This window comes from Zosterops lateralis, assembly GCF_965231275.1.
Source record: "Zosterops lateralis genome assembly, chromosome: Z".
NCBI lineage: Eukaryota > Metazoa > Chordata > Aves > Passeriformes > Zosteropidae > Zosterops > Zosterops lateralis.
The window spans coordinates 18,201,349-18,225,726 of NC_139800.1; the positions used below are offsets into that span (position 1 = coordinate 18,201,349).

Here is a 24,378-nt window from a genome sequence, read left to right on the forward strand (position 1 = left end):
TTAAAGCTGTCGCTACCAATTTCTCTTCCAAAATAAATATACAGCTAAGTAAAAGAAGAAAGGAAAGAGTCTGTATGTTTTTCCTGTATCTGCAAGCTATGCCTCACAACAGGAGCTTTACAAATACACACTGCTCTAACACACTCAGAAAACATCACCAAAATAATAATTTTACTGTTCATCGAGGCCCAAGCTGTTCAGGGCTGCCTTCCTCAAACAAAACCGCGTTTCTGGGTTGTTTTTTTTTCTCTACATAGCCAGTCCGAGACACTTCCAACACCTCCCTGAGGGAGCAAATCAAAAGCTTTTGAATTTTAAAATGCAAGAGCCGACTATGCTCGCACTTCTTACCCAAGACTTTCCGGCTCCTCTCCACTGCAGTTCTTCTCGTTTGCTCAAACATAGCTTCGAGGTCGAAGGTCCGAGCCTTCTTCCCTGAAAATGAAGCAAAGGGAGGCTGGAACACAAGCCCACCTGGGGCTGACAGGCCCCACGGCTTCGCCCCCGGCCCCGGCCCCCCGCCCCGGCCCCCAGAACCCCCGGCCCCGGCCCCCCGCCCCGGCCCCCCCGGCCCCGGCCCCCAGAACCCCCGGCCCCCAGAACCCCCGGCCCCCCGCCCCGGCCCCAGCCCCGGCCCCGGCCCCAGCCCCGGCCCCGGCCCCGGCCCCGGCCCCGGCCCCCCCGGCCCCGGCCCCGGCCCCCCCGGCCCCGGCCCCGGCCCCAGCCCCGGCCCCGGCCGCACCGCCACGCACCGAAGCCGGAGAAGCCCATGGTGGCCGCCAGATCCGGGTCGGGCGTCCCCAGCATCTCCGCATCTGCAACGAGAGGGGAGAAGAAAGGACGGGGGTGAGCGGGCGCTGCGGGTGAGCCGAGCCCGCCCCAGCCCCGCTGTCCCCGCCGCTCACCGCCCTCGGCCGCCGCCTCCATGCTGAGCCTGCTCCGGATCCACAACAAGCGCCGGCAGGAAGCGGCCGGGCGGGGACAGCCGAGGTTCCGCCCAGCCAAGGGACGGGACGGCGTCCTGGAGTCGGGATTCCTGCTCCTCGCAGCACTACGGGAAACTAAACCGTGTTTCTGCGCCTGTTGTGCAGACGCTCCTTGAGCTCTGCGAGGCTTGGTGCTGTGAGAAATTCCCTGTGAAGCCTCTTCCAGGGACCGCCCGCCCTATCAGAGGGTGAGCCTATTCCTGATGTCCAGCCTGAATTTCCATTGGCAGAGCTTCATTCCGGCTCCTGTCCCGCCTCTTGGTCGCCAGGGAGACATCACGTCCCCGACCGCTGAGGAAGGTGTGCCCGGCCTGGGGCTCCCCCGCACCTTCCCCAGGCTGAACAAGCCAAGTGACCTCAACATCTTAAATCTTGCCCTTCATCTTCTTGGCCCCCCTACTCCTGACACACTGACAGTGTGATGTCCTTCTTAATTTGAGGTATCAGGACTGCGCATAGGACTCTCTGTCCAGATCTCTCTACAGGCTTCTCAGTCATCAAGGGATTCAACAGCTCCCCCTGGTTTGATTTAATCGGACTTAATTCCTGCAACCAGGTAATTTCTAAGAACATTAAGGAGCACTGTCCCTAAAACAGCCCTGGGGAACCTCACTGGTGGGTAGGCACTAGCTTTTATTCTTGAGAAGATAGAGAATTCCCTAATTTGCTGTTACGGTTTCAGCTGGGGTACAGTTAATCTTCACAATGGGTAGTACAAGGCTGTGCTTTGGATTTGTGCTGAATATAGTGATGATAATACAAAGTGTTGTAGGGGATGTACTGCATTTAATAATTCCTGCTGAAATAAAATATAAATAAGTTAATGGACAAGCCCCACTCAGTTCCAGGAAGAATAGGCTTGCATTCCAGGTTGGGTGTCTCCAGCAAGAGAACAATGGAAATCAACACCTGAAGGAAAGTTCCCGGTTCTGGAGATGGGCCATTGACGACGATTAATCAAGGACGAGCAGAACCAGATAAGACTCAAAGACTCGACCCACTCAGTGCAGCCTTCCCGGAGAAAAATAATCAACTCACCGACTCTGCCCAGAAACCTGTTCAGGAGGGGGACAGCCTCAAAAGAAAATCTCAAGAATACATCATCCCAGAATAGCGGACAGAGGATCTAGCCTTGGGGGAAATGAACCGTATAAAAACTGGACTCCGGGTGATGGGATTTGTGAACGGGGAAGGACAGAGGCCTGTCCCTACATTTACCCGGTACCGATCCCAGGGTCGGGGCTGTCCTTTTATCGTGGCATTCCAAATTTATTGTTACGCGAAAATGAGCTTTTTTTAAATTTTATTTTTAAAATCTGGCTGTTTCATTTATAACAATGTTGCCAGTGAACTCTTTTTGCAGCAAGCAAACAGCCTGGCTGTCCTGCCTCTGGTGCCGAGAGCAAGAGAGGAGTAGCTGCCCCTTGCCCTGTCCTTTACCTGCCCCCAAATTATGGTATCTTTCTTTTCCCTCAGAGAGAAAATTCCCAGAGACGAAAAAGAGGTGTAGCCTGGTGCTGCACTCTCCTTCGGCTACTACTTTGTTTTCCTCAAGTACCCCTAAGTACTCAGTAGTTAGTTTCCTAGCAACTTGGGGAAAAGCAGCACTTGCTCTGAGGGGGTGGCACCTTGGAGAAACTCTCCGCCCTGGCCACGGCTCCTCCCTGCTTGCTCTGCCTGCGCCGGCCCCGGCCCTGCCCGCGGGGTGTCCTCTCTCGACCCGCCCCGGGACCGCCCCGTCTCGCTCTCCTGCAGGGTTTGTCTCGCCTGGAACAATCCCGCTTGCTCCCTGCCTGCCGCAGGGCTTTCTGGGATTTGTGGTTTCCCGCTTTGCACTTGCACCGTCCATCTTGGCTCTGTTGTCTGCGCATGTGCCAGTCGCAAGGCTTTCTGGGGTTTGTAGTTTCCAACTCTGTACTTTCTCTGCCTGTTCCGGCTCCTGTCCGCGACACAGACACTGCTCCGCCCGCGCCGCAGCCCGCTCCACCATCATGCCCGGCTGCCGCCGCACACTGTTCCTGCTCCCCCATCGTCTCAGTCCTGAATTCACGCCACTCGCCCGCCAATCGCCTCCCTCCGCTGTCCGCGCCGTCCCAACCCGGTGCACTCCCCGCTGCCCCCAGTCGCGATGGCTTTCGCGCGCACAGGCCGCAGTGTTATCTCCCACCGCTGACGCGATCCGGGCTGGTTTTCCCGGTGTCTCCTCCGCTCCCCCTTCCCCCCTTCCCTCTGTCCGTGTGTGGAAGGGGGAAGGGAAAATTTTCCCGCCGTGTCTGAACGCGCTGTGTCTGAGGGGGGGTGAAAAGACTCCTGGATGCACTCTGTCTCACTTCTCCCTCCCCCACTGCTGCGGAAAGTGTCCCGTGCTCACGGAACACGCCTCCAAAACAAGCATGTCCTTGTCTTGGGATGGATTAGAAGTTTTGACTTTCTTGAGACAAGTTTCTGGGACTGAATTCCTGAGGACTGTGGCAAACCCAGGGAAAACTGATGACTTTTCTGTGCTAAACTCAAGGAGACCTGCTGACTCTCCTGTCTCGAGGGTTTTTTGACCTCCCTGCGGTAAGGGGTGTTGGTAGCTCTCCCTTCCTATTGTAACTAGAGAAAGCTGATGGCACTCCCCTCCCCACCTCCTGTAAGAGGTGTATGAGACCCGTCTGCTGATAACAGACGACAGGACCTGCTTGGCTGCCGGCCAGCAAAAGAACCCACTGCTGGCAGCAGACAAACCCGGTGCTGGCTGGAGGCCAGCTGATAAAGTGTTTCTTTCCTCCCTCCCTGCTACACTACTGCACGGAGAAGATTTTCCCTTATTGTTCCCGGGATAGGTCTCGTCCTGTGTTCTAAATTCAACTGTTCTTACCAAAATCGAAGAATGCAGTGCAGGTGTTCTCAAATTCAGTTCGGAGGTTTCCTGGTCATCGACCTGCAGATTTCAGGAGACGAGTCCTGGGATCTCAATTGGATCTCATCGGTCCGAGGCGAATTTGCTGCTCTCTCTGTGTAGAGATTTCTTCCCCAGTCTTCTCAGCTTGTCTTCTTTCCTTCAGAGGTCTTGCTGTGCCCACTGGAAGGCACCAAGGGATGCCAGTTCTCGGGCAGGCACCCAGGGACAGCAATTCTCGGGTTTAATTGGTTCTTTCTCACCCGAGGTTCCAAGGCTGGTGGTTCGTGTGGGTCCAAGGGGGTGATTTTCTCTCCTGACTTCTGAAGCATTTAGGGTCTGCTGTCTGGCTCTGTTTCTCTGTGTTCTATGCTGAGCTCGGTGCTCAGTGCAGCCCAAGAATGATGTGGAGTCTCAAGGTCTTGGTTTTCTTGGTTTCTCGCGTTGTTTATTAGTTCTTATCTTACAATTCTCAGTGTCCGGCCAAGATGTTCACAGCAGCCTGGACACAATGTGATTCCCCTGTGTCTGGCCAAGATGTTCACAGCAGCCTGGACACGAGGTGACTCCCCCTGTGATGGGAGGTCACTACCTCTTATACAGATAACTACGTACCCATTATTTACAATTCCATGCCAATGTCTGTCACCTATACTAACAGGCTCATTCCTATTCCGATCCAATCCACTGAAACTACTTTGTGCCCACGTCACTACAGAAGATGGATGCCAAGGGAGAAGAAGAAGAACCCAGGGCACTGCCCTAAAAATCTCCATCTTGTCCCTTTGCATCTACATTCTAAAAATCCAAAACTACAAAATCTTCTACCCGGTGATAATTACCCTACTTACTGTTACACATTTGTGAGTTGCAATTCTTCTCTCTGTTGGATGTTTTTCACATGGACCAAAATCAAAGATTGTGTCTTTCTGGGCTCTGTGCCAGGCAAACCCCCCTGCACAGACCCCAGACCCTCTTTTTCGGGTCCCAGGCCTCTCTACCGAGGTCTGTGACTTTCCAGGGCGCCCTGAGAGATGCCCTGGACTGCAACAGGAATGCAAGCCTAGTTTTCCCAAAACTGGGGCTTGTCCATTAACTTATTTATATTTTATTTCAGCATGAATTATTAAATGCAGTATATTCTCTATAACACCACCAAGTCCCGTGCTGGGAAATCTACCATCATCTGCTCCTGTGCCCTGGAATTCTGAGCTCCTCCACCTGCCATGCTGGAGGCGGGCAGCCCTGCTCTTTTTGCTATGGTGCGGCGTCGCACCCGCTGCCCTGCCGGGACATCCCCCTCTACCTGCCGGTGACATCCTGCCCTTCCAGTTACCACCACAGAGCTTCTGATTTATCTCATCCACCAGCCGGGATTTTCCACCATTGCAGCTTGGTGCTCCAAGAGTCCTGCAGGGGCACTGAGATCAAACTGCCCTGGGTTTTGTGAAGCAAAGCCCTCAAAGTTCCTGGTTCTGTTTTGTTGTTGATGCTGTAGTAATTGTTGTTTGTTTTGCTTTGTTATACATTCTAGTAAAGAACCGTTATCCCTATTCCAAATATCTTTGCCTGAAAGCCTCTAATTGCAAAATTATAAAAATTTGGAGGGAGGGCGTTTACAGTCTCCATTTCAAGGGAAGCTCCAGCTTTCCCTGGCAGACACCTGTCTTTCTAAACAAGACGAAAGCAAACAAAGAAGAACTCTGGCGTTAACAACAAACAGCACCAGGAGCCAGTGGCCCCTTCCTGCCGGCGGGCGCTGTCCCCGTCGGTGCAGTTCCGGCCGCGGCCGGCAGGGGTGCTGGCGGGGCAGGCGCGGCCGTTCCCCCGCGGTCCCGGCTGCTCGGCCGAGGCGGGAAGGGAAGGGACTGAGGATCCTTTGCTTCACAAAGCCCCGGGGGCAGCCGATCCCTGCAGGTCCCCAGCAGGACTCTCGACAGCAGCAAGCTGGGACGGCAGCGCGGCTCGGCAGGCAGGGGCTGCGGGGCTACAGTGCAGCGAAAGCTCAGTGCGGTGCTGAAGAGGCAGTGCCCGGCTCTGAGCAGGGCAGGGAGAGGCGGGCTCAGGATCCCGGCACCTGAACAGACGTTGCCATCGGGGCCCAGCCAGAGCTACTCTGCCTGCAGAGCGGGCAGGTGGGCAGGGAGCTGCCCAGGGCGACCCACAGGACGGGAGCCACTTCCCACTGCCCTCCCTGGTGCCTTTGAGGGGCGGCAGGGCAGATCAGGCCTGTCCCTCAGGAGGCTCTGGGGGTGCCCCGGTGCTGCACACAGCCCCAGACAGCCTGTTCGACCAGATCACAGCACGGTCAGGTTGGAAACACCACTGTGGGTCATCTGGTCCAACCTCCCTCCTGCTTAAGCAGGGCCATCCCAGAGCACATGGCACAGGATTATGTCCAAACAAATGGGATATCTCCAGAGAGGGAGATACCGCAGCCTCTCTGGGCAATCTGTTCCGGTGCTGAATCACTGCACATTAAAGTACTTCTCCCTCATGTTCAGGTGGAACTTCTTTGCATTACTTTCTGCTCATTGCCTCTTCTCCTCTTGCTCCAACACCAACGAGCAGAGCCTGCTTCAGGCTTCTGGCACTCCTTTCCCCTCCTTTAGATAGATAAGCACATTGATGAGGTCCCCTTGTGAAAAACAAAGTGAGGTTCATTCTTCGGTAAATTTTAAGAGATAGGTTTAATAAAAAAATTAAGACAATTAGGAATAAAAAAGCAAAGTACGGCCACCCTGCTATATCAGACACACTCATCAAATACCCTTTTTATTGCATCAGTCTGTTGCATATTCATATTCTTCCACAAACTAGTTTCCATATTCCAGGAACTGTTTTGCATGGTCTCTCCTTTGGTCTGTCTTTTTAGAGCATCCGTCTTTTGTGGCTGTGTCTTCATTATTGCCTCCAGCTTGGGCCTTCGTCCCTACTTTCTTCAGATGGGAGATGCTGATAGTTGGTATATCAATAGCAGAGTCTTCTTGTTCACTGGATGCTATCCCGACGAAAGAGACAGTTTAAGCATACTTATATCAACTACTACCACTATGCCTAATTTTCTTTACTAAAAGCAGAAATAAAAAACTTATATCCTATATCCTTACCACAACGTTATTAATCGCATACATTATTATATATTATCGCACACGCTAATTATATAGCACACATCTTGCGAAAAACCAACTTTATAATATACATTTATAACACCCTCTTAGTCGGCTCTTCCACTCATCCTCTCCGGCAGCGACCACCTCCCCTCCCCGGAGGCACTGCCCGCCCTTCCCTTCCCTTCCCTTCCCTTCCCTTCCCTTCCCTTCCCTTCCCTTCCCTTCCCTTCCCTTCCCTTCCCTTCCCTTCCCTTCCCTTCCCTTCCCTTCCCTTCCCTTCCCTTCCCTTCCCTTCCCTTCCCTTCCCTTCCCTTCCCTTCCCTTCCCTTCCCTTCCCTTCCCTTCCCTTCCCTTCCCTTCCCTTCCGCTCCCCGTTTCCCGCCGCCGGAAGTGGCCTGGCGCGCGGGGCCTGCCGGGATTGGGCGGGCGGCGGAGCGGCGCGAGAGTGCGGCCCCGCCATCGCCGTGTCGCCGCTGTCCTTCTGTCGCCGGTGTCGCCTCCGTCGCGATGCCAGCCGCCACCGGCCCGGCCGCGCCCGCTGCGCAAGAGGCGCTGGAGATCGCCGGCCGCATCATCGACCGGCAGATCCAGGATGACCGCTGCTACCCGGACCTGTCGGAGCTGCTGGCGGTGCCGGCGCCGGGTGAGGCTCGGGGTCCCTGTGGCCCCAGGCCCCTCCGCGGGGCGGCCGCGACGGGCGCGGCCCGGCCGGACTCGCGTGTGCGGGCCGTGGGCTCCTCTCGGGGACTGGGGCCGGGGGCAAGGAGGCGGGGCGGGGTGCGGGCTCTGCGGTGTCCGCTTCAGTGCGCGGGTGAGACCTGAGGATGTGAGCACTGCAGGGGGGCAGAAGGGCTGGGCTTCAGGTGCCTCATGCCCCTCTAAAAGGTGACGGAAACGGCCCTATTTTTCCATTCTTTCTGTTGGGAAGTCCTGTGCAGAATGCTCTTATGGTAGCCATGTGCCCAGCACCGTGCCCAAATTACAAGCAGCCTAGAAAGCTGTCTTAAGCTTGTTTGACTTTTTTTTTTTTTTGTCTGCAGCTTTGTGCTACACTTATGATATAAAGCGTACTTCGTCCCACAAAATTTTGTTTTGTTTTCCTTAACACATGGAGACAGCATTTCTTTCTCCATTAGTGCTGACTGGCTGGCAGAGTGGGCTCTGAAGAGGCATTCCAGTCCTATATATCCAGAGGTGGCTGGATGCAAACAGAGTATCTGCGTTCTGTTGTGCAGTGATGTGTTCTGGCCACAGTGTAACTGCTCTGGCAGCGTCGTGGATACACAGCACATAAAACAATGGATGTATGTAGGTGTTTTAAGTCGCTGCTGGGAGTACAGACAGCCTTTCTGGGTGAAGGAGTATGCTTCTGGCTTGTTCATATGACTGTCTGGCCATAGAATGAAACAAGAACTGCAGGGTATCACAGAAAAAAGAGGGTAAAGAATTGGCTGGGGTCCAGATGAATTATGAGAGTTTCTCTACAAATCTGTTAGCTCTTACCTTATTTGAGACTTAGATTTGTTATTTGTGGTTTCGCTCCTACAGAAACCTTTCTCCACATGTGTCCTGTGACTAGTGACTAGTGATACTTACATGTTTAAAGTATCTGCAGCATCAAGGCTTTTGTTGTTTTTGTTGTTCTTACTTGCAGGTAGCCCAACTGTATCTGGTATGTCAGATATGGATTATCCTTTACAAGGACCAGGTTTGCTATCAATACCCAATCTTCCAGAAATCAGCTCAGTCCGCCGAGTCCCACTTCCACCAGAGCTCGTGGAGCAGTTTGGACGTATCCTTATGTGAACAAGTGTCTTAGATTGTGTAAGAAGTAATATCAGAAATGTCTTTCTTCCATGTTTTTCTTCCCCAACCTTTTTGTCAGACTGCCAGCAAAAAACTTCAGTGTTGTTTGCATTCTCTTAATAACACTCTTAAGTGTCAGCAGGGTGTAGAATGGTTGGTGGAATTGGTTTCTAAATAAAGAATTTTGTAGTACTGTACATTAATGGGTTTTTTTTAAATGCCTCTGAGGAGGATTTTGCTGTTGCTACCCAAAATGCATTTAATCCTTACATCAGCAGTGCTTCAGATATGCAGTGCAATTGTATGATGGGAGTATTTCCAGAGATCAGCAGAGCTTGGCTGACCATTGACAGTGACATCTTTTTGTGGAACTATGAAGATGGGTACGTAGAGGATGCATTCCTGATGTTGTTTCATTGCTATTATACCAGAAGTAGGCAACTGCAGCAGTGGGAGGTTGTTTACTGGAAGCATAGAGGTGTGCTGTTGAGTTAAACTGATCTTAATTCCTTTTTAGATTTTACTAAAACTTTTGAATAGTAAGTATTTAAGGATCTGTAAGAGTTATTGCTGCCAAATCATCTGCAAGTGAGAGAAAGGAAAATGTATTTGCTTTGGGTCAGACGTATCTAATATCTAAAGTTACTGCTCTTCTTATGCAAAGGCTTTGCTTGTGCTGAAAGGGTAGATAAAAAATCCTCTAGTTGCCTAAATTTTATAAGTGTTAGTAAGTGCTGAGATGCATTGACCAGTCATTCCTTAGTGATGAATAATAGGGCATTAGTGTTTTGAAGTATTGTAATTGAAGCCCTCCGTCCTTCCTTGTTTTATGAATGTGTAAAATTGAAAATAAATTCATTACATTTTGAAATGGCATTGATGAGTTTATAGTTTGCTTATTTGCTTCTTTGCCCACATAGTGGGCAAATAAAGCATTTGTGTAGTAAGAATTGCTCTGTACATATTGTTGGATTTCCTAAAAAACCAAAGTTCAGATTAACTACTATCTATACACTTAGATTGTGTCAGTGTGTATGAAATATATTGCCCAAAGACAGCAGTGCTGCATGGTGCTAGTGGAAGATAGTGGGGAAGAGGTTGGGAACTTTTGCATGAAGTTATTTTCATGGGGGGAAAGATATTCTGTTTAATTTCCTTCTCTTCATGTTAGTCAGTATTGCAGATGCTGCATTATGTAATTCAGAGTAGACAATGAATTAACAAAATCCAAAAATATAAAACACTGTAGTTGGATTTTAAGTTGGGAACTCAACTATAGGAGCTTCAACCAATACAAATGACTCAAACTCACTGAAAGTGAAAGATGTAGATGATTTTCAAAGTGTTGCAGAAGTAATAACTTTTAAAGTATATATTAATTTTATTTACTTTGTTACTATGTGATGCTATATGACAAATATAATGCAGTTTTTTGTTTATTTATTGACAGAGGAGATCTGGCTTATTTTGATGGTCTCAGTGAAACTATTCTTGCAGTGGGCCTTGTAAAGCCAAAGGCAGGTAAGGAATATTATGACAGAGATTAGAACTGGACAGTACTCAACCTTCTGTGTATTTTTTTTAGTGTATATATATATATATATATATATATATATATATATATATATATGCATTTGTATTTTATACAAATAATACAATATAAAGTAATAAAAACACCAAAATATGGTTTCATGTTTTATACAGGCGTAGATATTAACACACGCGTGCATTTAATGCATGATTGTGTCACTTGGTGACTTGGTGCTATAGTTTAGTTGACATGGTGGCATTTAATCTCAGGGTTGGATTCAGTGCTCCTAGAGGTCTTTTCCAGCCTCAATGATTCTATGATATGTGAAAATCTATGGTTTGTATATATGCACACGTAGAATATATGGGTTTGTTTTGGTTTTAGGAAAAATGGATTATAAAATTAATTATTAAATTTATTTATTATTAATTTTAGGAAAAAATAATTATAAAATTAATTATAAGCCAAAAATAATGTATAGTTTAACAATTATTTACACTAATAAGCTTGCATTTTTTGCTACATCATGCTTTAACGTTTGTACTGTTTATAAATTTACATATTTGAGTGATAATTTCCATGAGATTCAGGTTTCTAGCCCTGCCAGTTATTTCCGTATCTACTGCTAAGATAACATTAATGTCAAAGTTGAAGTGGCAAGTGAGTTGAATTTAAAGGAAGCATGTTTGTGAGAGAAATGTAATTTTAAAGATTCTGTATTTCGTGAGGTGGATGTCGAGCTGCTGGCTGATTCTCCTTTCTAAATCTAGAATTCCACAGATCATTAGGCTTAACATATGACTGTTCTCTATAATCAGTTGATGTGGCTTTCCAATGGATTTATTTGCTTACATCATTGTGATCAGAGAAGTAGGGTGCAAACTAAAACTTTCTTTTTTTATTTAGGTATCTTCCAGCCTCATGTACGACACCTACTTGTTCTGGCTACTCCTGTGGACATTGTGATTTTAGGGCTTCATTGTTCTAATATACAGTCAGGTAATTTTCTCTTCTCCCCTTATTCCCAGTTCTGTGTTAACACATGGCAGTATGTTAATTCCCATGTGTATTTACACATAATAGTTTTATTAGTAGTCATTCAAAAAATTAAAAACACCTCCTTATGCCAAGTCCTTGCTAGTTTTTAATTTTTTGCATTGTGTTACAAGCAGGAAAGATAATTTTAATGGTGTGTGCACTTGCTGGATCATGGACTCCATGAGAAGCATTGAGTTTTATTACTCACTTATTTAATGTAAAAGAGCTTTTGGAACAAGTGTTCCTGTTAATTAAACAGCATGTTGGAGAGGGAGAGAAGACAGGAGCATGGATCATGACACTGGTGAATAGAGCTCATTAACTTTTTGGCATTTGTATTCCAGCCACAAAAATCTAGAACCTGATAACATGTTTTATGTCATATATATTAAGAGAAAAAAATTGTTCAGTGACAGTAAGAGAATTATACTACTCTTTGTTTTTTTAATAATATGTCGATGTGAAAGAGAAAACAAGTAGAAACCTGTGTTTTGGACTTGGTGTGATTTAGAAGAGAGAACAGTCTATAGAAATGATAAACATTGCATTTCCTTCCTTGGAAACCTACATAGCATGGATTTGTTATTCTGCAGTTCACATTAGACAAAAGCTGTTCCAGAATATACTCAGTAACTATGAAATTTGCTGTAATTTTTTCTGGTTTTTGAAATATTTCTTAGCCCAGGCCTGTATGATTTATTAACACAGCTTAAGCACTAAAGAGGATTTATGTTTGTTTACTGAAGGTGCTGGATCTCTCAATGACAGCATGTCTGGAGGAATGCAGCTGCTACCAGATCCTCTGTATTCACTCCCTACTGACAACACCTACATCCTGGCAATCACATCCACTGATAACGGGAGGATCTTTTTGGCGGGAAAAGATGGCTGCTTATATGAAGTAGCATACCAGGTGACTGTGGGTTTTACACACAGGCTTTTTTCATTGTTTCACTGTTGTGGGATCTCGGCAGTAGTAGCTCTAAAACATGTCAGGTTTGCAGTCTCTGTTCTTCTATAATTGTGTTGCATGTCTGGTTGCACAACACCTTAGGGTAGATGCATTTTCTTTGAAAAAGGTAGTATTTACATGGGGAATAGCAATGCAGTTTTAGTCAACTTAAAAATTCAAATTGCAACATCTGCACCCCTTTTTTAATGCAAAAATTTCCTTTTAATGATCACTGTTCTCTTTCCATTGAAGAATACATACTCATTCAATTAAATCAATAGTTTGCGGTTAGATCTTTACTTGTTTTCATACTTGTCCTTTGAGTGACTTTTTTAATACCGCTCCTAGTTCAGTTTTTGTTTTGCTTTTTCTTTAAATGCTGTATTTGTTTTAAATTGTAGGCCGAAGCAGGCTGGTTTAGCCAGCGCTGTAGAAAAATTAATCATTCAAAGAGTGCGCTGTCTTTTCTTATTCCTTCGTTGCTGCAGTTCACGTTCTCAGAGGATGGTAAGTACTTATGTTCAAGTTCTTATTAGCCAATAATTTAATGTAACCTTCTAAAATAATACTACCAAGAGGTCAGTCTGAGTGTTTTGCTTACTCAGAGCACTTAGTTATTGTCAGTGATACTTGCAGTGGTTGATTATTGTAAAAGAATTGCACAAGTCGAGACAGATTGTGTGTTTAGTTCAGGGTATAGATGTCAAATCCTGAAAAAATTGGCATTTCTCACTAAAGTTAGTGATCTGTAGCACAGAAATTAAATGTGTTTAGTGGCATTGCCACTATGGAAAATGTATAACTGAATAATCTTACTCTCTTTCATGGCTAGTGAAAAATTATTTTGAATTTACAGTTTTTTGCCCTGGGATTTTTTTTTTTGTTTGTTTGTTGTAGCAGTTGTGTTAGTTGATTGCTATTTTAAATGACTTACAGTAGCAGTCCTGTATGTGAAAGTGCAGTTTTTGAGAACTTACAATTAATTATTTTATAGATATTCTGTCCTAAACTTGTTTTCCCAAGTCCAGTGTTGATTTGCTGGTTCTCCCATTTTTTCTACCTCTCCAGATCCTGTAGTTCAAATTGCCATTGACAACTCTCGAAATATCTTGTACACTCGCTCAGAAAAAGGAGTCTTGCAAGTATGTGACTTCTTATGACTCTTCGGTCTGTTATTAATATGTGTAATAGTGTACAGGTACCTTTGTAAGTTTGCCTCAGTACCTGAGAATTCTCTGTAGCTATGTCCGGCCCTTACTCTTGTTTATCTTTTTGTAGCAATTTGTGTGCTGAAGACTTGAAATACTTCTTTCCTGAGGAAAGAGTAGCCTCAATTCTATAGAAGTATGAGTACAAAATAAAAATGCAGCTTGCGTTGCTTGTTGATAAGCGAGACTGAAATTATTATTTCATTCATAAATCACTAAGCTGTGTTATTGAATTGCAGGTTTATGATTTGGGGCAAGATGGTCAAGGAATGACCAGAGTTACTTCTCTTTCACAAAATGCGATAGTTTCTGCTGCAGGGAGCATTGCCAGGTATGTTCATGACAGTTACACTGTAAGAGGCTTCCTTTAAGGCCCATAGGTTCACAGTACAGTTTTGAAGAATTTGCCTGTTTCTTTGGATTAAAAGTGTATTGGGTTTTTTTTTTGTTTTATTTTTCAGAACAATTGATCGTTCTGTATTTAAGCCTATTATTCAAATAGCAGTGATTGAAAATTCTGAATCCATAGACTGTCAACTACTAGCAATCACACATGCAGGTAAAAAAGCAAATTCTACTCCACTTAAACTGATAAATGGTATCTCCATGTTGGAACCCTGTATAATAAACAACCAAGACTGAACTCGATTCTGCATTTCCCGTGTCTTTCATCCTGACCTTGGCTGAGATAAAGCAGGCAGAACTGTAACATCTGCACAGTTTGTGACCTTTTTTATCTTTTGTTCAGGTGTGCGACTATATTTTAGTACGTCACAATTTAAACATCCAACAGCTCGTCCTTCCATGTTAACCTTGGTCCATGTCCGTTTGCCACCTGGATTTTCAGCTTCTTCGACTGTAGAGAAGCCAGCAAAAGTTCACAGAGCTCTTTATAGCAAAGGTAAGCAGTGGAACATGGCTCAGATGAGATTATTTTTTGTGTGACAATCACTATTACTTTGATTCCTATAGACATCTGTTTTACCTTTTAGATGGCAAGTGGTGTTAAAAGTGACCTTTTGAGGTACCATATGACATACAAATCCAGGAGATATTATTTACTGTTCAGATTGTATGATAATGACTTAAAGATTGAGTTCTGCTAACTTAGGAATAAATTAATGAATTTGCATTTAATGCATGATGATTGCTTCTAATACAGACTTACTGTTGCTATTCTTGCTAGGGGTCCTGCTGATGGCAGCTTCAGAAAATGAAGATAATGACATCCTGTGGTGTGTCAACCATGATTCTTTCCCTTTTCAAAAGCCAATGATGGAAACACAGGTATAAAGCAAATTTCTGTATGATTTTGGTGAAATCTAGGTATTATGTTCTCTTTCTTAATAACCGATGTCTGAATAATGCTGTCTGCAAGAAATAAGTAGGCCAAAGAAAACTTGAGGAGGAGTTTGGTAACTATCACAAAGCTGAATGAGTCTCTTATTAGGGAGCCCTAGTTCAAACATACTTTTCCAGCTTGATACAAGCAGTATGTCAAAAGCAATTGCTTTAACTTCTAATACTTGACTTCTAATTAATATATCTAAGAATACTGTTGTCTATAGCAATGCTGCATATTGCACGCAAGCATAGAAGAACATGGCCCTCAGTCCATAATGGTGTTAAGCAGTATAAAATTTGATAAGGTTTGTTTAAAATGTAGATACTAGAAACTTTGGGATTCCTCATTTAAACTTACATGCCATATCTTCATTAAAATTCACACATGATTACTGTCTTTATTATTTTATAGGGGGTGGTTTCTGACTTTCATTTTCCTGATTTTTATGTAAGTGGGTCTGTAAGAGAAATTTAGGGAGGTTAGTTGCTTTATGTGTCAATTCAGGGAAAACATTCCATCTCTGAAAGATACTTCAAGTCTTCTGACGTAGAGGAGTGACATGTGAAAAATAGTGTTACTGAAGAAATAGCAGAACTGGAGTGAATGGAGGGACTGTGTAAGGCAAAAGTTTCAAAGTCAGGTTCTGATTAATCTGCTGTTTTAATTAATAACTTATAAAGGAACTTTATAGTTTTTTCAGATCCCTTCCCTGCAAAAACTTAGATATAAATATCCCAAATACTGACCTTTTTTTTCCAAGGCATCTGACAGCAACAGGCAGCTAGGTTTCCCAAACAAAACTGCAGCCTGTTCTTCAGCAGCAATTCTTCCTGGTTAGCATACATGGTTTTCTGGAATATCTTCACTAGTATATATCTCTTCCTGAGTTATATTTGAAGTACTGCTGCCAACTGCAAAAGTGTTGTAAACCTTTGTAACAAAAGGTGAAGCTTTTTTTTTTTTTTTCTTTTTTTTAAAGTAATCTTTTAAATTCATGACGCCTGTGGTGCTTAGTTCTCATGTGGTTAGTAGATAGTTGCTGTTTATATTGTAGCAGTCTTACTTTGCAAGTTGTTTTACATTTAAATGTGAATTTTGCTGTCCCCCAAAAGAAGCAATATATTATTCACTTTCTCCTAAAAGCAGCAATGTATATATAGCTGTAAATTTGGTGATCACTTTCTGTTAGACAGTAAAAGAACTTATTTTCTTTGGGCTTCCTTGTGTGAGGAGCAGATTCTATTCAGTGTAATTTTTAATTGGTAAATAGTAAAATATTACTATGGATGTAATGGATGTAAATCCATGTCTGCTGCCAAACATTGGATAATAACTGTCTGTTGTTTAGATGACAACCCGTGTTGATGGACATTCCTGGGCTCTTTCTGCTATTGATGAATTTAAAGTTCAGAAGATTGTAACACCACTAAATAAAGACATTATTCCCATAACTGATTCACCTGTTGTTGTGCAGCAACATATGCTGCCACCTAAGAAGTTTGTTCTGCTTTCAGCCCAAGTGAGTATTATTTTCTTGCTATAGGTTACCAGGAGAATTAAGTATGAAATTGGACTTCTCATCTGAATCTGTACATGATTTATTTTAGATATGTTTTAGGGATTATATTATATACATGAGAAGGAATCAGGAGGGGGATTGCTGGAAAAATCTGTACCTATTTTAGATTTACTCAAAGGTTTTAGATCAACTTACTTTATACAGTGTATTAATAGTTTTTGTAGCTCTCCAGAAACCCTTGCAGATACAAACCTGGGAAGTTCTTTTAGCCTTGGTTATGCTCTTGATTATGTGAAATTGAAACAGTCACTGTTTGCCCAGAAAATATAGTTCAAGTAAATATTGTTGGCAATTGAAATTTGAATTAATAATTTCTTATTTGTCATAGAAAAAGTCCCAAAAGGGTTTTTTTTGAGAGGGTTTTAGGAAACAGACCCACTAAAAGAAAGAAGCAAACTTTCCTACTTTTCTGATTATGCTTAGCAATATTTTTGGCACTTAATATCTTGACCAGTAGGCTGTTTAAAATAATGTTTAAATATCAATTAAGTCTTGTGAACTCTCGACCTGCAAGCAGCATTTGTTTAATAGCAGCTGTTTTGTTAAGGGCGTTAACTGAGCCCTTTCCAGTAGTTGGTTTGAATACAGGGAAGGTAATTAATGTGGAGTCTTACTATGCCTCGAATTCTTCAAGCATTTTTCTGCCAGGCAGTTTTCAGGATTTGCAAAACATACAAAGCCTTTCTTTTCTGCATATACTTGGATATACTTATATTCTATGCTTTGTGTTAGGCTAAGAATAACAAAATTAACTCAGTTTATGGAGAGTTTATAGCCATTGCAGTACTCGCCTGTCTTTCCGTAGTTAACTAATGATTGGGCACTGGGCTTTGGGCACCAGGTACATTTTTATCCAGTGGCACAGTGAAGGAAAACTCAGAATTCCAAAGATAAACGTCATGGGGCATGGTGTTGTGATGAAACAGAGTGAAGTCAACTTTAGTCTAACTTGCTTTGCCTTACTTTTAGGGAAGCTTTATGTTTCATAAACTCAGACCTGTCGATCAGCTGCGGCATCTGCTTGTGAGCAATGCAGGTGGAGATGGGGAAGAGATTGAGAGATTTTTCAAGTTGCATCAGGTAAGAGCTTTTGATTCATTATGAAAAACGGAAGAGTTGTCCTTTCATTGTTGCTGCAACCTTATGGTTAATGTTTTATTTACCGGTTAAAGTAATTGGTAATTCTTTCTTTATCTGCATAAAGCTATATATTCTATAGAGAAATAATTTCTCATTTTATGATGTCTGAAAACAAACGTGTAATTCACTTTCCCTGAAATTCCTATGTCTTGTATGCAGAAATGTGGTGCCCTTCTTAGTTTAGAAAAAAGTTCATCTGAGAGCTGGAGAGGAAGAGTTTCTAAAAGAGTTGAATTCCACTACAAGGGGTTTTTATATTTTGAAGGCCAGTAGAAATGTGTGTAGTTGATCTGGGTATTCTTTTTTATTATCACCTTAAAGGGAACAAGAAACAAGCAGAAGTTTGGTTACTGTGGATTACAATTTTGACATGATTATTGTGTAGTATCTGTAGTGAGTGTTCATTGTAATCTATTCTCTTGTGCTTAAAATAATTGGTATTGTAACAACTTATTAGAATATGCAAACATTGATTTTTACAAGTATTTTTTCTTCAAACATAATTGTAATTTATGTTTTTGTGTTTGTAGAAATTGCATGAATCTTAGTCATATTTAAATGTCAGGCATGGAGATTGTTCCCTATCAGTAGTAGCACTGAGTTTCAAAAACTGTATAGCAAAAAGTTACCTGATACAGTGGAATAAGTTGCTAAGATTCACTTATTTTCTGTAATTCAGAAGAGCTGATTTCCCTGGCTTCTAAATAAAATTATGCAGAAAATATTCACCATTTTAGTTATTGGGGAATATAACATCTCTATGTGTCTTGCCGACTTGATATAAGACACCATGCTAACACTGTAATATACTCTAGGAGGATCAGGCCTGTGCCACTTGCCTTATTTTGGCCTGTTCTAATGCTGCATATGATAGAGAAGTATCTGCCTGGGCTACTCGAGCATTCTTCAGGTAACTTTTAATTCTCTCTATCATTCTGATTATTACGCTCAGGATCACTACAGTCACTAAATGCTTAAACAGGCATTTTAACCTGCTGCCAGTTTAGGGCCTGGTGACTTTTGGTGTTGATATTTTTGGTGGTGTTGGTGATGCATTTGGGGGTTTTTTGTTGGTTGGTTGGGTTTTTTTTTTTATTTTGTTTTGGGTTTTTTGTGGGTTTTGGTTTTTTGTTTTTTTTTTTTTCTGATTGGTGGTTGTTGTTGTTCAGTTTGGTATGTTTTTTTTCAGTACAATTTGAGTGATGAAGTGGGAGCTTCCACTGTGGAGAATTAAAATCTGACCCATGTACCTTAGGTGCTGCATATCCTTAGTATGGTGCAAATATGTGTATTTTCCTTAGCTGCCTTAAAGAAGTTGGTGTATACATAGTCACAAAAGTGTTTGGGTTGGAAGGGACCTTAAAGATCATCTAGTTTCAACCCCTCTTCCTTGGGCAGGGATACTACCCACTAGAGAATGTTGCCTAAGGCCCCTTCCATCCTGGCCTGGAATACTTTATCAATGGAATATCCTCACCATCTTTGGCCAAGCTCTTCCAGTGCCTCACCTACCTCACAATAAAGAAAATTTTCCTAATACCTAACCTAAATCCCTTTGATCTTTTAGTTTAAAACCATTCTCCCTTGTCCTGTCACTATCTGGTCTTGAAAAAAGTTCCTCTCCCTTGAGTTTATAAGACACCCTTTAAGTTCTGAAGGGTCCTATAAGGTCTCCCCAGTCTTCTCACCTCCCAGCTGAACAACCCCAGCTTTCAATCTGTGTTCACAGCAGAGCTGCTCCAGCACCCTGATGGCCTCATGGCCTCATGTGAGTCCAAAGTATTTCCTGAAGTGAGGACCTCAGAGCTGGATGCAGGGAGGGTGTGCATGTGGGGTATCACAAGGACGAGGTGAAAGGGGAGAATCACCTGGCAGCTTCTCTATTGAGGAAGCCCAGAATAGTGTTGGCTTTTGGGGCAGACTGTTGGTTTATTTCCAGCTCTTCATCTGGTTTATTTCCAGCTCTTCATCTGTGAGAACCCCGAAGTGTTTCTCCACAGGACTGCCCTCAATGAATTCTTTCCCAGTCTGTCCTCTGTCTGGGATTGCCCTGACCCAGGTGCAACCCCTTGCACTTGGCCTTGTTGAACCTCTTGAGGTTCTTGCGACCCTGTATTGTGGATCTCTTAGCTGCCTTCACAGGGAGAGAAAGCTGTTTTTGGTAGGATACCACTGTTGAGAGTGATGATAAAAACTGCAGCTTAGAGTGTTGTGTTCCCAAAAACTTACTAGTTCCTTGCCAAAACTTGTCCTGGTGTTAAGGTCAGTCAGCTGTTTTCAGTAGGTTGTGAATAGTTGCTCTTTATTAAATTCAATTTCATCACAATATCTGAGACAAAATGTGGATGATAATTCTGGAGTAAGCAAGGGAAGATGTAGCAAAGTGCTTATGTAACACTATAGGATAGAAATGAATAGAAATTACTTGTGGATAATGGAAAGACAGCCATGGGTCATCTCCACTTTGCCTTTTTTTCCACTTCCCTGTTGAAGCAAACCTTGAAACGGTGCTAAAGCATAAGCCTGACTTTGGAATTGGTAAATTTCTCTTTAAAACTGTACTGGGATTTTTATTCTCCATTTTAATAGAACAGAAAATTGCTGTTAATTCTCAAAGGTATGAAAATTGAATGGGCTGTGCATGACATGTTGAAAATTTTTGATTTTTGCCAACTTCAGGTATGGTGGAGAAGCACAAATGAGATTTCCATCAGCTCTGCCTCCTCCCAGCAACGTTGGACCTATTTTGGGTTCTCCTGTTTCTGCAGGTATGTAACAAGCATTTCATAGTTTTGGATGTGGTTTTTTTCCTTGAATATGTTGTGTTTTGTCTTCTCAAAAGTACTTATGTTCTTTTTGTTTGAAATAGACTGTATTTTTAACTTACTAGCTAGTTAATGACAAGAGCTTTTTCCATTTCTCTTGAGCGATTTTTTGATTTAGTGAGAGGGTCATTATCTCAAATTATCTGTCCACATTGCATATACTGTGTTAAGATACTGTGAAGAAGGTATATATTTGTTACTTCCAGAGTCATTTTCAGCAGCCGGAGAACAACTTACCAATAACATATTTCAGACTTCACAAAGTTCAGTTGGTTGCTGTGTAGCTATAACAGTTTTCTACATTACCATTGTCATGCCTCTACAGATACTGCTTATGAGAAGGAAGAAGAAATTTGATCAAGAAATGACTTAGTCATTTGAAGTGATTCCTCCCTTTAAAAGCTCTATCTTCAGCATTTATTTTCCGCTTCAGTCTTCCATAGTACCTACAAAGGAGAAAAGTACTTATTTTTTCTCCTCAGAACTTGAGGCTTCTTGGAGTGAAGGCCTTTTTGTACTTTTAGATTCACTTAAATTTCTACAGTTGCTGTCCCTTAATATGTGTTACTCAGTTTCAGATTGGGAGGGTTTTTAAAAGAGAAATCAATGATGATGAATTTAAAATTCTGATTGAAATACTGAATTAAATTAATACTTTTTTTATCAAGAACTCATTAATGTATAAGTTCCTCTTCCTTCATCTGACATGTGGCATTCACTTTTACACAATAGATTTGGGAAATAAACTTGTTTGCCTGGAATGCAAAGAAATTCCATTTCATTACCATATTCTACATATTGGAGAAAAATGTGGTGAACTAGGATGAAATTTAGGAAAAACAGTTAACACTGTTACTACTATTAAAATTCTAAGAAGAGTGGCTACTTTAATGAGTCAGTGGCATCATTTTCCAACTCTTTTGGTGTGGAACAGTAGCAGTGTGGGTAAGAGCTGAGGCAAGACATCAAGAATGTAGTACTAAATCTGAGTTGGAAAGAGCAGCTATGGGAAGAACAGGTGCTAGGATCAGACTAAGAATGAAATTAGGTTGTGGGGGAAATGGCAGGAAGCTCTATAGTCAACAAGGAGACTCATTTTAGGAGTAAATATGTTTTTCCCAAGTCTAAATATTTGCGGTTTTTTGTCATTCTGTCATAAATACCTCTTTCAAACCTAGTATCAAAGCAAATGTTTCCATTTTGCTTCAGTGACAGGTCCAGGTGGAAGATGGCACCATTCTTCTACTACTACTTTCTCGGTTTGCTCAAAGGGTAGAGAACTGTCATGTGAAATTAAGGTTCTGATATTGTGGATGTCCCATGTGGTGGGTCAGACACTGCTGACAGAAATTCATTTAACCACCTCATAATTTTGCATGTGAAACTACATCACAAAAATGTTAGCATTAAAAGGCCATGAGCTTTTAAATTATTTCCATCTTTTTCCTACTGTTGGAAGTCTAGTCATGCATTTGCATGCTGCTTTTCTGCGAATTTGTGTTTTGCTTTAGCACACATGACAGGGTGTTCTGAGAATGCATTGGCACTGTGTTATCTGTGCTGTTGTGTGTTGGCAAGTTGAGAGAACTGTAGCAAATTAGGCAAGAACTATATCCTTTGATAAAAGCCTAATTTTCAAAGTGTCAGTTTTTCTTGCCTTTTCTGTGATTAACCTTGGTTGTTTAATGGTATGTGAACATTTCTGTAGATGACCACACACGTTCCTGATATTTTTAGGTCTTAAGTTAGCTATTCAGACTTAATTTGCAGGAGGAAATGGAGTATTGACAGCTGAACTTGAGGCTGTGGACAGTCACAGTGTTTTGAGTTAGCAGCGTTGGTATTTTTGTACATCTGCCCCATGTAAAAAAGAGAAGTAATATTACCGGTGTCCAGCATTCATAAGGCGAGGAACAGCAGAAAGTATGTGGGCAATATTATATCCAATGCAGGCAACAAACAGATGGTGTACAATAAAGTAACACATGAATGCTGGGAAAAAAAATGCTATTTCAACTGCGCTTGATGGAAGCGTATTTGTTTGACTGGTGGAATGTTGGTTGATAAGAAATGAGTGCAATTTGATACTTAAATGTACATAAAACATTTAAAGTATTTGATTTCACAGCTTTGCTGCTTTTGCACAGATATGACTTAGATTTGGGAGGGGACAGTTTTGGATTGTGTTAAACAACCTTACCTTTATTTCTTTTCCCTTCTTAGGTTCCCCTTTGACTGTTGATAGTCCATATTCCAATCCTAGCATTTTGACATCTGGGCAAGGTAACTTTTTTTTTTTTTTTTTTTTTTTTTTTTTTTTTTTTTTTAAGTAGGCTTTTTTATTTGTGTTCAAATGAGTAATATTTACCTATTTTTATCCTAGGTTTACAGCCTCCTGCTATGTCAACTCCCATGTTTCCTCCTGGAAATTCCATGTCTCACCCTGGTACATCCATTAGTGGAATGATGGGTCCCGAGATAGTGTTTTCTGGTAGACACAATGGCATCTGCATCTACTTTGCCCGGATTATAGGGTGAGGTCTTTGTAAAAAGAGATTCCATCACTCTATTTGTTTCATAGTTTTTCTTTGCACTAGTGCTTGTAGGTGGCACATTCTATATTAATAGTATTTAAATTGGAAATTAGTAAATTTTAATGTTGTCTTTATGAAATACCTGTATAATATGTTGTCTTGGCAACTCTTTTTATAATAATACATTCAGTGAATGCCTAGGGCAGGAAAGTTGCTTAGATACTGGGCCTGCAATCAGGTGCATAAACACAACTCTGAAAACTGCAGGTTTATTTTTCAATAGGAGTTGTGTATTTTAAACTCCTACTGAAGGACAAACCAGAAATGCAGAAGGACTTAATTGATACGAGTCGCGTCTTTAATTTCTATGAAGAATCTTTTATAAGAATGTTTAAGTCAGAGCAATGAAGCAGGACTAAAGATTCTGTTACCTTGGATGTTGAGCACTAAACAACTCAAGCAAGAACAGAATTCTGCATATGTTGGTGACCTCTCTATCTGACTGGGAAAGAAATTTTTGTTATGAGACTTGTTTGTTTACCCTGTATTTCCAGGGAACCATATTCATCTATAGTATTTGAAAGCGTCCAATGTAATTTAATTAAAGTTTTAAATTCTGGAATTTTGTTAATTATTTGTATTTCTACTATTCATAGTTATATAATTGCTAGTTTCTTGAATATTTAGTTTTCATCCAAAATTAATTCTTATTTTAGTTTTTTAAGTTCGAAGTTTTACCATTTCTTTTTTAAGAAATTATGCATAGAATACTTGCAAAAAATCTTGGTTAAATGACTTGGCTTTTAACACAAACTCTTGTTTTGCAGAAATATTTGGGATGGCAGTATAGTTGTGGAGAGAGTTTTCAAAAGTGGCAATCGAGAAGTTGTTGCAGTATGTAAAATACTATTCTGTGTTCTTTGAAGCTTCTTTTAGTATTTGAGTCCTCTTAAACTTCCATTCTCGGTTATAAACTGTTACTTACAAATCTCATCATTTGTCATGTCATTGTTTTCTTATGTGTTGAGCTCTTAACAGATAATTAGCTGTCTTTTTAAGCTATTATATTAAATGTTACTTTTCTCCATGTTTACTGATGGCACTTCCTTGATACCCACTTAGGGTTTCTCCACACTCCCTCCAGACAAATCCTAAAACTAAAATGCTTTAGTGGTTTGGGATAGTCACTGCAGTTGTGGAAGGACATAAAAAATTTCCCTAATTTTCTAACTAATATCTTGCTGTTTCACTTTTTGTCCATGATGAAAATAAAGTCTTTTCTGGCTGTGGGTGTTAATAGAATCCAGTGCTCAACCCTTGTTCTAGCTTAGAGTTGGAACTAGTAAAGCATACCTGATACAGTTATCAGAGTGCCAAAGAAAGTAGCCACTTGAATACTGTGTATCTTCAGAGGGCTCCTGCCTCTTCACGCCGCAA

General features: G+C 42.3%; 2 protein-coding genes across 2 annotated transcripts in view; one reads left to right on the plus strand and one right to left on the minus strand.

Moving 5' to 3' along the window:
* WDR70 (WD repeat domain 70) overlaps positions 1–953 on the minus strand; it is a 125,709-nt gene extending 124,756 nt beyond the window's left edge. Inside the window, exons 1-3 of the mRNA XM_083884482.1 lie at positions 906–953; positions 753–815; positions 352–435 (exon numbers count right to left, since the gene is read on the minus strand). Of these exons, the coding sequence (XP_083740608.1) occupies positions 352–435; positions 753–815; positions 906–927 (169 nt within the window). The 5' untranslated portion in view covers positions 928–953. The remainder of the gene's footprint in view (positions 1–351; positions 436–752; positions 816–905) is intronic.
* Positions 954–7,535: 6,582 nt separating this feature from the next.
* The window catches only part of NUP155 (nucleoporin 155), a 29,457-nt gene continuing 12,614 nt past the window's right edge, over positions 7,536–24,378 (plus strand). The window contains exons 1-19 of the mRNA XM_083884309.1: positions 7,536–7,626; positions 8,638–8,775; positions 9,076–9,172; positions 10,240–10,310; positions 11,227–11,319; positions 12,105–12,271; positions 12,712–12,817; positions 13,379–13,452; positions 13,758–13,849; positions 13,980–14,077; positions 14,267–14,419; positions 14,705–14,805; positions 16,212–16,382; positions 17,412–17,522; positions 18,398–18,492; positions 20,262–20,350; positions 22,631–22,690; positions 22,791–22,941; positions 23,769–23,835. Of these exons, the coding sequence (XP_083740435.1) occupies positions 8,658–8,775; positions 9,076–9,172; positions 10,240–10,310; positions 11,227–11,319; positions 12,105–12,271; positions 12,712–12,817; positions 13,379–13,452; positions 13,758–13,849; positions 13,980–14,077; positions 14,267–14,419; positions 14,705–14,805; positions 16,212–16,382; positions 17,412–17,522; positions 18,398–18,492; positions 20,262–20,350; positions 22,631–22,690; positions 22,791–22,941; positions 23,769–23,835 (1,914 nt within the window). The 5' untranslated portion in view covers positions 7,536–7,626; positions 8,638–8,657. The remainder of the gene's footprint in view (positions 7,627–8,637; positions 8,776–9,075; positions 9,173–10,239; positions 10,311–11,226; positions 11,320–12,104; positions 12,272–12,711; positions 12,818–13,378; positions 13,453–13,757; positions 13,850–13,979; positions 14,078–14,266; positions 14,420–14,704; positions 14,806–16,211; positions 16,383–17,411; positions 17,523–18,397; positions 18,493–20,261; positions 20,351–22,630; positions 22,691–22,790; positions 22,942–23,768; positions 23,836–24,378) is intronic.